This window comes from Chelonia mydas, chromosome 14 (assembly GCF_015237465.2).
Source record: "Chelonia mydas isolate rCheMyd1 chromosome 14, rCheMyd1.pri.v2, whole genome shotgun sequence".
Lineage (NCBI taxonomy): Eukaryota > Metazoa > Chordata > Testudines > Cheloniidae > Chelonia > Chelonia mydas.
Genome location: NC_051254.2, coordinates 18,901,799 through 18,918,131, shown reverse-complemented (window position 1 = coordinate 18,918,131; position 16,333 = coordinate 18,901,799). Strand labels below are relative to the sequence as shown.

General features: G+C 41.3%; 2 protein-coding genes across 6 annotated transcripts in view; one reads left to right on the top strand and one right to left on the bottom strand.

Moving 5' to 3' along the window:
- OGFOD3 (2-oxoglutarate and iron dependent oxygenase domain containing 3) overlaps nucleotides 1-5,518 on the top strand; it is a 91,513-nt gene extending 85,995 nt beyond the window's left edge. For 3 of the 5 annotated variants that reach the window (XM_037914221.2, XM_007072586.4, XM_037914218.2), the window contains one exon: nucleotides 3,658-5,518. In XM_037914221.2, the coding sequence (XP_037770149.1) occupies nucleotides 3,658-3,794 (137 nt within the window). In that variant the 3' untranslated portion in view covers nucleotides 3,795-5,518. Of the gene's footprint in view, nucleotides 1-2,411; nucleotides 2,467-3,657 lie in introns of all 5 variants that reach the window. The other 2 variants (XR_006285932.1, XM_037914219.2) reach the window with 2 other exon arrangements.
- On the bottom strand, nucleotides 1,047-15,968 carry LOC102933466 (small nuclear ribonucleoprotein F). Its single transcript, XM_027834715.3, has 2 exons — nucleotides 15,657-15,968; nucleotides 1,047-1,056 (listed from the first exon to the last, which is right to left on the bottom strand). The coding sequence occupies exon 1, from the start codon at nucleotides 15,903-15,905 to the stop codon at nucleotides 15,657-15,659; it is 249 nt and encodes an 82-aa protein (XP_027690516.1). The 5' UTR covers nucleotides 15,906-15,968; the 3' UTR covers nucleotides 1,047-1,056.
- Between the last annotated feature and the right edge of the window lie 365 nt (nucleotides 15,969-16,333).

Genomic DNA, 16,333 nt, shown 5'->3' with positions numbered 1-16,333 from the left:
AAATCACATCCTGGATAGTTCAAAGAATCAACTTTAGTTAACTGGCTTAAACAATTAATTGAAACATCACTACCTTGATTTGCTCCTTATCTTTTTAATAGGAGTTTGAACAAAAATGCTTGAAAGTCAGTTTAAATGAACAATGGCAAAGCTAGTGAGCACAAATGACTTATTTAGAGAACCAGGTACATGGATGGAGCATAAAGAGAAAACTAGATAAATAAATAAATACACTCAGGGCAAACAAGCTTTGAATTAAGTCCTTGAGAAGATGCCAGCATGTTCATTTTGATGCTCAAAGGATAGTAATACATTGCTATTATGTGTAGTGCCTTTCATTCAGAAGAACGGGACACCAATGGTCATTACAAACTGTGCATGTAAATTAATATACTATATATAGCTTTACCCACCACTGACATGCAGCCACAGGCAGGGCAGAATGCAGCATATGATTTTGCGATGCTATTCAGCGTTTAGGAACAGAGGTAACCAAATAAATGATTTCGGTTCGGTGGCCAAAACAGCGAAGCTGGAAACAAATTCTGCTTGTTTCAAGCCTAAACTGATTTTTTTGGGGCAAGTGGGGGTGTTTCTTGCTGAAACAAAAAACCAAAAAATGTTGTTTAGGTCAAATGAAACATTTCAGAAATGTCAGTTTGAAACAATGTTGAAATTGTTCATTTTGACATTTCCAATATTTTTATTTTCATTTTTTTGTTAACTCTATTCACATTTGACCCAAATTCACAAATAGGTTTGGTGCGCCAAAAAATGCATTTTTCAGCAAAATTACTATTTGCTGAAATGTTTTTGTTTAGCTCTTAGAACAGGTTCCCTATGTAAATTTGAACGGTAACTGAATCCACAGGGGGCAAGATTTGCTGTCAGCCTCAGCAGAGCAAACAGCAGGGATTAGTTTGTGAACCAAGGCTGCAGGACTTGTCGTCTTATTGAGTTCTGATTAATGAATGCTACTTAGAGCATCTAAATGCACTTCCTACATCAGCAGTGAAAAAGCTTTTGGATCTTTTTAGTTAGCATTTCTTCTCTCTCCTCCCATAATTAGCTGTTTGTGCCCAGTTCTGGAGTACAGTTTGCATAATTGGAGCAATTTACCTCCGTGTGGTGCAAACTGCGGTAGTAAAACAGTAAGGCAGCCAAATGACTCCAGTGGCTTAGTGGTGGGCATCTCATAGATAAATATATTGCATACAAGAGTCAGATTCTTAGTATGGGAATTCCCTAAGATGAATTTATAACAAATCTCAGACTACTGAGATCAGTGGAAAAATTGCCTGAGTAGGAAAACATGGGATTCAGATAGGACAGCCGTGCAAAGAAAAATACTACAGTCTGTCAACATGCTGCTTCAGTCTGAGTTAGGACTGGTCTGCACTACATTGGTAAATAGATCTAACTTACGCAACTTCAGTTACGTGAATAACATAACTGAAGTCGACGTAGTTAGATCCACTTATTGCAGTGGCTACATCTCCCGTCGACTTCCCTTATGTGTCTCGGAAAGGTGGAGTACACAAATCGATGGGAGAGTGCTCTCCCATCGATTTAGCGTGTCTTTAGCGTGGATTCAATCGCTGCATCGATTGCAGCAGGGTCGATCTATTGGTAAGTGTAGACGTGTCTTTAGTTACTTAACTCATTAAATAAATAATTTCTTACGTTGTTCATGGGCAATTTGGAGCAGTGAAAGATTGTGCAAGTGTTAGTGTTCCCTTCTTCTTGATGCTTCATTTTGAGCATTTTGCCTTAAATGTTATCTAGTTATTTTGATAGCACTCTAAGTCTGTAGGCAGGTCATTCGTCTGGGTTTAAACTGGACAGTCCTCTTTTTGTGTGGTTTGTCCTCCAGCCAGTACTGAGACAAAAACGGACATGCCACTTTGAAAAGTGTGCCTCTCTGCCCCTCAGTGTGAGAGGTCATGTGGGCAGGCCAGCACACTCTTCAAAATGGTGATCTGTATTCAGTGTGACCTCATACGCATCCTACGTGCGAGGTCACAGCAGTGGGGGTGAGCCCATGCCATTCCTGGAAGTACCAGAATGTCTGGTATTCTGGGAATGCATGAATGGCCATACTAAGTCTATGGCACTTCAAAAAACACACTGAAACCCTCTGGAATGCTCCTACTGGAAAAGTCATAGGTGGTAAAGCACTTAATTACAGGACTAGAGCCATTTGGTAGTCATGAAGCAACTGCCAAACCCATTCATTTGTGGAATTGCTCTCTTTCTAAGGAAAGAGCAATTGGAACTGCATTGTGATATAGAACTTTCTGATCTATCTGAAAAATGAATGTTCTGACAGTGCACAAAGAGATTGCAAATACCTGAACAATGGCCTGTGCCCTTTCACAGCTGCTTATAAAATCCACTCTGGCTTTTTCCAGGTTGGAAAATTACCTTGTGAGATGGATTTGTGGTGATTGATAGTGAGAAATTTTGGTAAGTTACTGGCTTTTTTAAGAGCCTCTGTTGCAAGCCAGTGATAGCATGTGAGAACCTGGATAATGAGCAGTGAGAAAAAGAATCAAGCTAAAAACTTCTGCTTTTCACTGTCTTTTATAGTTATGGGACTTTAGTCCTTGTAAAAACACCCAACAAATTAGAGCTAGGTTCTTGCAATTAGGTGCAGCCCATAGTGGGAAATATGGAGCCACCTGCCCTAGTGGAGTAATGAGAGATAAACTGCCTCAGGGAGGCAGTTACTTACCCCATTTTGTGGAGTGCAGCTTACTTATCCCCACCATGTGTAGCAGGTCAATTCTGCTGGCCTGTGCTTGAGGGATGGAGCCATGACACACACACACTATCCCCTTGAGGGTACCATGTGGAACAATCCCAATTTGCCCCAAAGATGCAGACACTGTAATACTGTCTGGCCCTGATAAGCCAAGCAGTTTTCCAAAGGGGGTTGCTCATGCTTTTCCCCCTTCCTCCCCATGGACTCTTGTGTAAGGGCCATACTAAATCATGTTCATAGTGAGGTATGAAACTCTGGATCTGTTTTTACGGGGAGAAAAGGGTGATGTCCTCTGCAACCTGTACATAGTCCTGAGGCTACCCCACCCACGAGACATGTCAGTGGATGGGACTCTGGCGTGAGTCAGTCCATGCTGTTCCTAAGTTATCTAGAGAGTTTTCAGTTGAGTGGGGAAATAATTGTTCTTTCTTCTTTGGAGGACTTTTTGCTACCTTTGCAGCACTCCCTGCTCCTTTGGTCCATAGAATTAGAGACCAGCGTGAAAAATCAAACCCAAATCCCATTCCTGGCAGTTCAGTACACAAGTGCTATATCTTTATCAGGGCAAATTAGAAGGGGATTCATACTTTCCCTGGCCTCTACCCACTCTTTATCAAGCTCTAAGGCCCAGCTGAACCCTGTGTCTTCATCATTTTAGCACAAAGGATTGATGCACCTTTTAATCAGCTTTAGTAAGCTGTCTCAGTGTAGCCCACAGTTGTAATATCATTTGTCTTCCTGGTGATAAAGTCCTGAGTTTTCAGTTAGCTAGAGAGCAGTTAAGCCTAAAGAAATAGCAGATGGGCCAAGACATAGCAACACCACACAGAGAGCCACTAGTCAATGGTGTGGAATAGGCCCTCTCACCAATCTTCTACTTTTGTCTCTTACAGGCCGGGTTTCCTTTTTCACCTCTGGGTCGGAGAACCTTCATCGAGTGGAAAAGGTTCGCTGGGGCACTCGTTATGCCATTACCATCTCCTTCACTTGCAATCCTGACCACGGCATTGGGGATCCAGTCTTAACATAATCCGTCCTGGGAGAGAACGTGAGGTCGAGTGGAATGATAGAAGAAGCCCTGTGAGGGGAGAAAATGGAGATAATTTCCTGTGTAAATTCCCAATCAATTAAAATTTCCCTACCCTGTATTTAATATAATGTAACATCATTTTCACACATCTTCCTCCACAAGTGTTGCAAACAGTGCCTTACGGACCATATTTAATTCAACATTCTGTTAAAAGGGGTTGTTTTTTTTATTCATCCAATTGAGAAAACAAGTCCTTTTTGATTTTAGGTTACTTCACTTTGAGAAATGCAGAGAATATATTGAACCAAGTTCTGCTGGGCCCTATGCCATTGTTAGCTGGTGTAACAGACCAGAATTTGGCCCTTTAAATCTTGTCATCTCCATCTGGTCACAACACCTAAGATAGAACAAGAAGGACATTATCCTCATGTTGTCCAGACTTTGTTCTTCCTGCAACAGATTCTCTTAGTCATGGGCATTATTTGCAAATACACATGTGGTTTTGTCTACTGGAACTTACTTGAACTGTTCTTTAAATTACTACAGATATTTAAAGCTAAACACGGGGGGCAGGGAAGGGGGAAGACATGGTCTCACCTCACCTAATGCAGGTAAGGAGTGTTTAGTATCAAGTAAAATTAGGAAACTAAATTGTCTGGTGAGTCAATAGTCTAGGGCTTTAGGAGAGCAATCTCAGTAGTGCAACAGGAATGGCCAGAATGCTAACAGGATGTCCTATTGGTCTGGGCTCTGCTCAGGAAGGAGCATTTGATGTGCTTGGCCCTGGGTTGTTTTTTGTTTTTTTCAGCTGCATCTCCATAGTGAACATGAAGGTAGTTGCACTCAGCTGTTTGTGTGAATTGTTTTGTTTGAGCTTTTTAGTGGTTAATTCTTTAAATATAATTAAAGGAAATTTCAAAATGAAAAATAGTTTTCAAATTTAAAAAATCTAAACATTTTGGAAGTCTAAACCAAACATTTTGATTTTTTTTTTCAGATTTTTTTTTTTAGGATATTCCACCCAAGACCATTCTGTGAAATTAATAAATTCACAAAATTTTTTTCTAACCCTAAAGCTGCATTTTTCACTGAAAAAGTTTGTCTAAATGTTTTGTTCAGCTCTATTTTTATTGGGTTTAATTGGCAATAAAGCACTTCAGGCATTTGATATTTGGTTGAAGGGCGCTCTGATTTTGTTGTCATGCTTCACAACACTCAACTGCAGTCATGGAACAGCTCTTAACTTTCTGGCTCAAATAATGAACCAAGTTGTCAGAAGTTTCTGAACAATTTGCTTTGGCCTAGTGTGAAGATTTGCCCTTAACCATGGATGCTCATTTATGGTACGTTTACTGGAATAATGTATTTCAAGGACTTCAGAAAATAGTGGGTTGTGCCATAAATATAGAACTAGTACCAAAACAAATGACTAATCTTGCCAATTACCTTGCTTTATTGTGGTAACTAAGGGATTTTCAGATTAGCATTTTGATAATTTAATTGTAGGAGAAACAAGAAGTTTCCTTAGATACTGAGTTCTGATGCAAGTCTTCTGTTGACAGTATAGTGTGAATTTGTGTCACTTCTTTAGAAGTCTGTTGCAGCTTACAAGAAACTGCTTTGTGACTGCCTGCATTTCACATGCTTTTGTCCCCTTTTTTCTTTTTAATCCACTTATGACATTGGAAATGTTTAAATATTGGAGGATTCCACTGCAACTCAGTTTAAAAAGGGGCTCTTCTCATTGGTTCCATTGGTAGAGATATCAGTTGACATGCCTGCAAGGCAAATCTGCAATGAGTTTTTCAGCTATCAGCACACCAAGAAAGACCGACTCTTTCCATGTGAAAGAGGAAAACTTGTCATAGTGGCTGGATCTAAAGAAATAAAAATATTAAAGTTAGTTGGATAGCATGTCTGAAGGCAAGATTGAAAACCTGTTGATGTCTGTAGAAGGCTCCTAATGACTTCAGGGACCTTTAGATCAGGCCTTAATTGTACACTTATGCAAGAACAGGATGAACAGCAGCAGATTCCTTGGGTTAGTTTTGTTATTAAAGCTATCATGTCATTTAAACTCAATTCTTCAGTTTTTTTAGTGAGTTACAAAAGAATCTTCACTGCAATTTGCCACTTTAAAGTGTTTATTGGTTATTTCTGTGTTTCACACAGGCTGAATTGTGTTGAAAATAGCACATCTTTCAGAGCCACCTTCTAAAACGCACTTGTTTTAATGCACCAGAGATTATTGTTATATAGTTGCAGGGGAGGAATCTTTCAGGTTTTTCATACTTCAAAGACTGCCTACAAGACACTTTGCATCTTCTTCATACTGTGAATTCTGACTGACATTAAAACATATCTAAGAACAAGTTGTGTGTGTGTTTACATTTATAGTGAGATTTCCACCTTAATACTGATGTTCTCAGCAAGATGGTAATCAAGTCTGTCAATTACCATTGCCACAGTCTACTTACGTGCTGTAGTTTGAAAGGGGATCAATATATTTTAAAAAGAAGAAAGTGGCATAGCAACTCAGACGTCTCTTTTAGAGTCCCAGTGCCAATTAAGATTTTTATACTGAAGCTCTTGCATTTGTCTACTAAAAGTAATATTCATAGAGAAGAAATTAGAATTGGAAATGCAGTTTAAACTAGAAGATTCTGATTACTGCCTCTAGCTACAAAAAATAAAAGAATAATCAGGGAAAGGTGTCAATTTATAGACCCATAAACTGTAAGCCCAGAAGGGACCATCATGATCATCTAGTCTGACCGCCTGCACATCACAGGCCACAGAACCTCGCCCCACTTCTGTAATAGACCCCTAACCTCTGGCTGAGTTACCGACATCCTCAAATCATGAGTTAAAGATTCCAACATTTGCTCCTGTTCAAACTAGAAAGCAACCCATGCCCTGTGCTGTAGAGGAAGGCCAAAAAATTCCAGGGTCTCTGTCAATCTGACGGGGGGGGGGATTCCTTCCTGACCTCAAATAAGGCAATCAGTTAGACCCTGAGCATCTCTGTGAGACCTACCAGCCAGACATCAGGGAAAGAATTCACTGAGCCCTGCCCAATCTAGTGCTACATCTCCAGTCGTTGGTGATATTTGCTACTAGGAGTCGCAGAACTAACTACATGTGGAGCTCAGATTTCTCAGGCAGTACTGGCATTAGTACTTAAACATACTGTAGCTTAATGTGTTTCTGATCCTTCTTTGTTAATAGTTTTCAGTATCTGAGTTTCTTTCCCCAATAACTTTGCCTTTTTTCAAGAGATAAAAATGACTTTGTTTTCATTGGAGCTAAAATTATGGTGCCATATTTGCGGTCACCCACAAACACAGTTATTCTTAAATACCTAATTATGTGATCTTTTAAAAAGTGTGGGTCGGGAAGACTTCTCTCAACATTCCCATTCTTCCTTTCCTCTCGCAGACTCTGGGAATAGCACTGGAAATGGTTGCTGGAAATTAGGATCTAACTGAGGCACTACTAAGGTTTGTCTGGTGCTCAAACACTCAGATGTTAGAGATAGAATTGGGAGTGCATCTAAATTACATTTATTTATACCCAGCTATCAAAACTCTTTAGAAAGCTGTAGAGCAAATAGCCATTACATTTTCTAAACAAAATGACCATTTAATAAAATATCTTGTATATTTAGTGCTTTCATCCAGAGAGATTAGTGATTTGCTCTATGAACCACAGATACATCTGACAGCTGCTGCTCATCGTAGCCTGATTCAGAGTCAGGCTCATCTGTGCTTGCTGAAGCTAATTATCTGAAAATAATGACAACAGGGAGGAAATCCAGCTAATTGATTCACATCATGGGAATGGTTTGGGAGCTCCAGGTAAGTGCCTATATGCTTTTGCCAAATATCTATGAACACTTTTATAAATTGCCTTATCTTCCATTTCCTAAACTCTCCTATTGAGCTGACGACTAATTCCCCTGTCTTTCCACTTGGTGTTAAACCTGTAACAAGATACCCAGAACTGTAAGATTCTTCGTATGACCAGCTTCCTATTAACTGTCAGCTGTTCAGTCCTGAAGTGCCTACACCCATGTGATGTTAGTGCATGGGCACACTCACTTGTGTCCATCACAGTTGGCCACCTTCCATGTGGTCATGCTAGAGGTTTGTCTTTAAGGTTCCAGGACTGGCCAAAGGACGATGACAAGATTAGTTTCTTTTTCCTGGCCTATACTTAGGGCCCTACCAAATTCATAGTCCATCCATTTTGGTCAATATCACAGTCATAGGATTTAAAAAATCATAAATTTCCTGATTTCAGCTATTTAAATCTAAAGTTTTATGGTATTGTAATTGTAGGGGTCCTGACGCAAAAAGGAGTTGGGGGTGGGGGGTTGTCCACAAGGTTATAGTAAGGGATGTTGCGGTGCTGCTACCCTTACTTCTGTGTTGCTGCCTGCAGAGTTGGCCCCTCAGTCATCAGCCGCCACCCTCTGGCCACCCAGCTCTGAAGGCAGCAGCGCAAAGGTAAGGGTGGCCTGGTGTGGTACTGCTTACTTCTGCACTGCTGCTGGTAGGGCACTGCCTTCAGAGCTGGGGCCCAGCCAACAGCTGCTGCTCTGGCCGCCCAGCTCTGAAGGCAGCACAAAATTAAGGGTGGCAATACTGTGACCCCCCCTAAAATAACCTTCCAAGCCCCTTACAACTCCCTTTTGGGTCAAGACCCCCAATTTGAGAAATGCTGGTCTCCTCCATGAAATCTGTATAGTATAAGATAAAAGCACACAAAAGACCAGATCTCACAGGAGGAGACCAGATTTCACGGTCCATGATGCATTTTTCATGGCCGTGAATTTGGTAGGGCCCTACCTATACACCTAAATGTCTCTTCATTAAATCCTGCTTACTGAATCCCCACCGTGCTCAGTCATTTGCTCACTCCTCCAAAAAGTGCCTAAATTAGTACACCCCTCAAACATTACCCCAGCAGCACATATTGCAACCTACATCTTACTTCTTTGTATACACAGTGTGAATATACATTAACTGAAATGTTTTGTGATAATTTTGTATAACTTTCATACAGAAATAAGCCCTAGTCCCACTATGGGACCACTCATGTACTGAAAATGTTTGCAGGATCAGGTCCTTAAATTTACATATGTGCGTAATGGAAATGTAGGAACATTATGACAAATAAGAGTTTGACTCTTGCGCAGCTGATTGAGGCCGCATAAGCAGCTTCCCGACACATCGAAGACCTTAACTAGCATCTTGACTCATCAGCATAACTCCTATTGACACCACTGGACTTTCCATGGGCAGAGTGAAGGCCATATATATGCCCCTAAGTTTGTAATTTAGGGCCCAATATGGCTTCCATTGACTTCAGGGCGATCAGGATTGATCCTTTTAATATGGAATCCCCAAAACTAAATGGGGCTAGTAGTGAGTGATGGTGCCTACTTGTGAAATTCTCATTTTAAGGTAGTACCATTAATTTACTAAATGTACATGGTCTGTGAAACTGAACTGGGGGGAGGGACAGCTTTTTAAAAGGTTATCTAGTTTATTTTTATAGATTTTATTCTGATCCTATGTCATTGTGAGGTCTTAGTTGGCTCCACACCTACCTTTAAAAAGGGAGTTCTAGTCTAACTATGCAATTACTGCATTTCCTTCTCCAATCTCCAGCATCTAAGAAAATCAAGCTGTGTTCTTCCTCCACAGGACTCTCTCTCACTCCATCTTTTGTATCAATTACTGAACTGTGCAATCATTGCAATCTCCTTGCACACAGCTTATTTTCCCAATCATACTCAAAGAAGTTTGCGTTTTTAATATACTAGTAATATTGTCTGAACCCACTCAGCCAATGTAACCCATTCATCCTCTTTGAAAGGGCTTTATATTAGTTGAGGGAAAGATTACTGAGTGTCACTCCACTTTTTCATTCTAACAAGGTTTTTCATTCTTTGCCATGGTGTGCTTTTTAGCTAGCTTCCTTCAGTTTTCCAGGTACCTTATTATTTTCCTTCCATTACGAGTATTGACCATCCCTCAACGAACATCCTTTGTCTCAGACCTAAATTTACTTCCATTTTGCACTGACCTGTTATTTCCTGTTTTGTCATGGAAATAGTGATAAAGGGGAGATCATTTTTACCTGCCGTTACATTATCGTAATATTTTCTCAGTATTTGATGCCCATAAATTACAGTGTCGAAACAAATTGTGGTCATGTTCACAACTTTCTGGGCTCTCTGGGCATAGTCAGCTTCACAGTTAAGTGTTACTAATGCACTTCTGAATGAAATAGACTTCACACTCTGCATTTCAAGCAGAGGACCCATTGGTATCAGTGTAGTAAGAGCCTGTGCCCCAAATCACAGCATGCCTTTGTGACAGAGATACTCTGTTACTAGACCAAAAGGAAAAATTATAGTGTTGGATGTGATGGTGGAAATTATTACCTGCAGGAAGCATCTGGTTTGCCTTTTTCTGTTCTCTTATTGCACATGCAAAGAAGTTGGAGAGGCATGATTTGGCCGTCACATGTTCATCTAGGTGTTGTATATAGTTATTTCTTTATTATTTTAAGCAGTTTCCCTTGGTGCTGATACACCATGATGATGACTTTACAAAAACTAGATAATTTCCTTCTCTGTGATTGGCTTGTTGCACCTTCCCTCTGTCCCCAGACTCACCAGTGTGGATTCACACTCTCATAGGAGCCTTTCCCAGCATATTCCTTTGGCTGCTGGCCCTTTAAATGGGGGGGAGAAGGGGAGGGAAACAGCACACAAACAACAGAAGCCCTAAAATGGCCATTTTGCATCTCATTGCTGCACCTTCTTCCTTACCAGCAGATGAGTAATTTCTTAGCTCCTATTTGTTTCCCAGGACAATCATTTCTGAGAAGGTGGCACATCCTCAGAGTCCCCCTTGTGTATTATTGTTCTAGACGAGAGTCACTGAGTACGAGTATGAAAAGTTAAACGGCATTCTGCAGAGGATTCAGTATTTACAGACACTGCAATAAAAGTAGATCACATTTCAGTTTGTTTAGTGTAGTCCCTGCAGTTCTCAGTTCAAAGGAGATGAAACAAAGTTACTGTATTCAAAGTATTTCTAGTCTGTTTCAGTTGCTTTACATATTACAGTCCGATCCATCAAAAATCTAGAGCATAACTGCCAACTGTAAATTCCTTGGATTTTCTGCTTGCTTTTCAGTAGAACAATAAGAAGAAAAATTCCCTGGGAGCCTGACTCCCAGAAAAGAATTATAACAGAGAATCTTGCCTGCTGCCTCTTATAGAGAGATGACAGCAACCAATAATGCGAGCAAGAGTAATGAATTACTAGGCGGAAAGCAGCTAAAGAAAACTCACCCAGTCTCAAGGTTCCATATCATTGTCTAACTCTACAAGTCCATTTTTGTCATCAGCTTTACTGTTAGTAAAAGAGAAAACTAATGCAAGTAATCAGAAATAACTGTATCCCAGGCAGCTAGGTTCTCTTCTTTCAAATCCTTTCACAAAACTTGCTTCTTCCACAAGACCCACAACTCAGTATCATCTATCTAATCTATCCATCCCTCACTCACATAGGTGTGGTAGGTGAGCACTTGGTTAACTTGTTACAGTGAACATGCCAAGCTCAATGCTAAGCCATCTGAAGAAAATGCTGGGGTTTCTCTATTAGTTTTTGTTTTTATTTTTAAATTAAACTTCCTTCTGGATCTGCTGCTGCATCTTATATCTCAATTGTGTTGTCTTAGGTTTTAAGCTCCTAGGGGGAGAGTCTGAAAACAGACTACAAAAGTGAAACATGAGCATGTAATACATACACGCTGACTGCCCCCCTAAAAACCCTTTTAGGTGCTCACAGGATAAACATTTTCTGATTGAGGGTTTGGTTGGTATTTTTGGTGTGATAGAAAAAAGTCTACAAGAATAATCTTGTTCCTTAGTGTAACATTTTACAGCCTTAGGACACTATGGATAAATAATTTCATGGGTCCTAGTCCTCAGTGTTCTTCACAGAGGTATTTGTCCCAAACACCTTTATCTACTTGCTCATACCCCCATAATAACCTGAGCTCTGGCCTCTCCCCAGTCCTCTTCCCTTCCTAATGGCCCATGTAGCCTGCCTGAATGGCAGAAGAGTCTAGCTACAGACAGGAAGCCTCAAGCTCCCCACTTTCCATGCCTCTGCCGAAGCCATAGGGTAACATTGTATGGGAATTGCTCATCAGTGCTTCGCTTGCATCAAACTGAAGACCATACAACCTTCTTATAAGCATGTGCTGCTCAATCTGTGATGAAAGCACCCAGAGGTATTACATTTATTAGTGCCGAGAGCTTCACAGTCTAATAGCTTCCTTGTAGCTAAATGCTGCCCTTGAACTTGATATTTTTATCTCAAGAACTGGAACTTGGAGCCTCTCAGCTTCGTTTTCTAAATGCATTTTGGCTCCTGCAGGTGGTTTGTGATCCAATGAATCCCTGTGTGCTGCAGACATTATCACTTTCAAGGCAAGTTAAACATGTTTCGGAGCCTTTGCTGGGATATTTATCTAGGCCTCAGAGTCAGCAATTAAAACTTCTTCCTCTGCTAATCTTCCCTGAATTAGACACTCCTTACCATTAAGCACGTACAGAGGGGCTATAATCAAAAAGCATTTCCCATGTCTGAATCCTGCAGGGAGGTAACTTAATGACACACGGTTCTAAGCTAATTATTTTTCCCTTGAGTCAGGCCAGCCTTGTGATTTGCAGGGGCCCGAGCAAAGGCAGATGCGAAGATGCCAGAGGGGGCCTGGGCTCAGACTCCAAGTTGCTTTTTGACTTTGTCCTCTATTCCCTTTGCCAGAATGGAAAAAAAGGGGTGGGAGTAGTTTCTCCATGTGGACAACTGCTGATCAGGGTCACTGAGCCTTATTTCCTCCAAACCCACTCTCAGAAGTCAGGGAATGGGCCGCAGCTGCGGTTGTGAGCAAGTGGGAAGAGTCACCCAGCCTTGGACATACCTGTGTCGGGAGTCTGCCTCCCTCCCAGCTCCACACGGCCACAGTTGAAATCAGTAGGGTGCTCACACTGAAGTCTTGTTGAGAAGACCTATGAAGCGGCTGCCAGTCCAAATTAGCCCAAGTATGATGCCTTAAGGGCATGCTGCAAAGCAAATCTTTCTTTCCCAGGGATTTGAAAGTGGGACAGAATTGGGAAGAATGCTTAAGCTTTGTACTGTCCCTGGGTTGCTAGTTAGGAGTACGGTGCATTGAGCTCTGGAGTATTTTTTAGTTATGTTAGGATCTTGGAACATGAGGTAGATACTCTTTTTGGGTGTATAAATCTAAGCTAACTTTGCTCATGTAGCTTTCTTTGTGGGGTTATGGGTTTCTGAAATACAATATAAGTTCCATCAGGCCTGGCTCGTGTAACATGAGCTTCACCAAGCTACTGACATAGAGGCAGGTAATGTTATTTTCTGTGGACAGAGAGAAGAGTGGGGAGGTATTACAAGCTTGCCTAATCTTATCCTATCTCAGCCTATGCCTCTTCCAAACCTATTGGCAATACAAATGATAATTGTTCTGAGGTGATGTGCAGGGAAAGTGATGGTTTTGAGTGGCAAAAAAAATTTCTAGTTTGAGACTTTAGTACTTAAAACAAAGCAATGAAAATGTTACAGTCCTCAAGAGGTTTGAATTCTATTCCATTCAGAAATTTTGTAACCAGCTGAGCTGACATGACTCTGCTTTGCTATAGGGATACTGTCAAGGTTCTCAGGTTTTCAAATGAACTTGCTTTGGCAGTTCTTTCATTTCACAGCATTTATTTTAAGATTGTTATTCTGGAAGAAGTTGGAGTTTAAAGGGAAAAACACACAATATATTGTGAATGTATATAAATGGTGCATGTGGGCTTTCCCTCCACACGTGTGTCCCCATTTCTTTAGAGACACGCACTCTCCAGTCTAAAATAAACAAGTCACCCTCTCTTGGTCAGGGGCATTGTTTAGTGTGGACTGATCCACCTTTGTATTTCAGACGTCCAAGATCAGAAGATCGGAGTAGTTTGAGATCAGCCCCAGTCTCTTGTCAATTGTAGGGTCCATTTTGATCTTTTCTCTTGGAAGTTCAAAACAGTCTTTCACCCTCAAAATACAAAGGTGATCAATCTGCAGATGGAGAGTGAAGGACTTTGGCGTTGGTTCTACTTTTTTTTGCTCCTAGACATCTCCAATTTACCTCCACCTCAGAATGAGAACAGCTGCACTAGTCTGACTAGCAATAAACTGGCTGGCAGCCATTACTAAGAGCTGTAAACAAGCATCTCCTTCCAAAGGGTTTTTACTCGTAAGGAAGCTTTCAGAGGAGGGCACAAGCTGCATCATCTTACATTGAAGGGGGAGCTGCCTTCACACTCATCCTCCCACCCAAGGAAAAACCAATGTTTTATCCATGTATTTTCCTTAGTGGCAGGAATCTGGCTGGGAGTCACAAGGCAGACAGGCTTTGCTGGGAGCTTTCAAGACTCATCTCCACTCAGAGCCAATGTGGGTGCCTCAGTGAATCTGGTTGGAAGTTCTACAGGATGACAGAGTACTCCATACTTCACAGTACTCCATAAAGTGTCTTGAGGGCCAAATGGAAGTGGTTCTATAGCCTGCCCAAACCTTGCTGTTGAAAAGCTGCACCAGGTGTGGAGTTCCCACTTTGCTCAGGTTCAGAGGCCAGTGGCTCTCTCCTACTGAACAAGACCCTACTGGTAGTTGCAGGTGAGAATCTGGTCCTCACTTACTTTCAGCCACTGGTATGTACACCAATCCTGGCACTGCAGGCTTTGTTTTTGCTAGTACTCTAGGTTTCCCATATAGGAGCCTCTATGTTGAGCATACCTCATTTTGTGGTGCACGCTCTGACAGTCTCATCTTGTAAGTTGCTTAGTATCCTCTGTTTATGTTGACATCCATGGGAGATGGAGACCATCATGGGCGAATTTGAGTTTGGAGCAGCTCAAGCACCACGTTGGATTAAAGCATTCATAACTGAATAGGTGGGAGGGAGGGAGGTCTTGGATAGTGCCATCAAAGTCTTAGTCCTAGAAGTTTGCTCTGACTACTAAAGTTATATGGCAGATCATGCAGATGCTATTCTGAGTCTGAACACACATTCTTACAATGATGCACCTTATTCCTCTCAGATTTTTTTTCCATAGTGGATCTATAGAAAGTAGATTTGATGTAGAATGTGGCAAACAAAGTCTCAGGCAGGCAGAGTATTTTGGATTTGTAATCTGTAGTAGAGAGAGAGCCTGCTAGTTAGTTAAGTACTTAAAGCCACTGGCATGCCAACTGTCTCTTCATTGCCAAGAAGTTGTGTGCACTGTCAGCTGTCCTTTTGGATTTTCTTTCCTCTACACCTTGCTGCTTCTGTGGAGTTAGTAATACAGTGCAATTTAGGGGGACTTCACTGTCGTGAAAAGAAGTTTGAGAAACTTTTTGAAGAATCCAGAAATTAAATCCTTTCAGTTAATAGCCTGAGTGAGTTTTCTTAAATGTTTGCAGATACTTTGGTGTGGTAGCGTTTCAATCTCAGTGTAATAACATCTTTATTATCAAACCTTAGGATGTTGCAAAGCCCAATCATTTAAAATAATCGTAGTTTTTAAGCCCAATGATAAGTTGAGGGTTCTTTTTATTTCCCTTTTGGTTTGAGCCTTTGCGTTCATGTTTGAGCTTCTTTCTGCAATCAGAAGGGGTAGATTTTTTTTTATGTCAGGATTCTCACATCACCTGACATCAGTGTTACAATTCTGGAGGGTTTTTTTGTGTGTGTGTGGAAAAACTGATCTTTATTTTCCAGAAATATACAAACTTATTCATCATCATCATCTTCTTCTACTCCTCTGATGTACAGGACATTGTTACATCTTATCAAAACTTCACCAAGGTGTCCTGACAATGCACCATCTATGTATTCTTCTGTGTTTGCAAGCTGCATGTTCATGTAGCCGTCGACAGACACCAGGTAGCCCTTGTACTCCATCCCCCACTTCAGCTTCACCATCACCAGCTTCCCCATCAGCCCATTCAGGAAGGTCTTGGGGTTCAGGGGCAAGCTCATGGTAACGCGGCCTGGCACAAGGCAGCGGTAAAAACAAAAATTACTCGCAGGGCCGCATGTGCGCCCTCTGGAGTTAACTGCGCATCTTCCCCATCCGTGGTCTGCTCAGGGGCTCCCCTTTAAGTCTCAGGCCTTCAGCTGTCACCTTGCTATTGGATGGAACTCCTGTCCCTCTCCCTACAGACCAAGAATTTAGACTTGCAGTCCTCCCTGCCATTTACTGTGACTATCCCAGCAAGTATGACCTTAGTCCAACACCTGTAGTTTGCTGTCTCTTCCAGGCAATAACAGGGTTACCAATGCCCAGCCAGCTTTCACAGAGCACAGAACATTTATTTTAGGACAAAAGGATTAGAAAGAAAACATAAAACAATAAACAGCCTATACACCTGCATACTAGGTGTCACCCACTTTCCATAGGGAGACCC

What these genes read in the sequence shown, in the direction of transcription:
- LOC102933466 (XM_027834715.3), bottom strand. Translation starts at nt 15,905, where the DNA reads ATGAGCTTGCCCCTGAACCCCAAGACCTTCCTGAATGGGCTGATGGGG.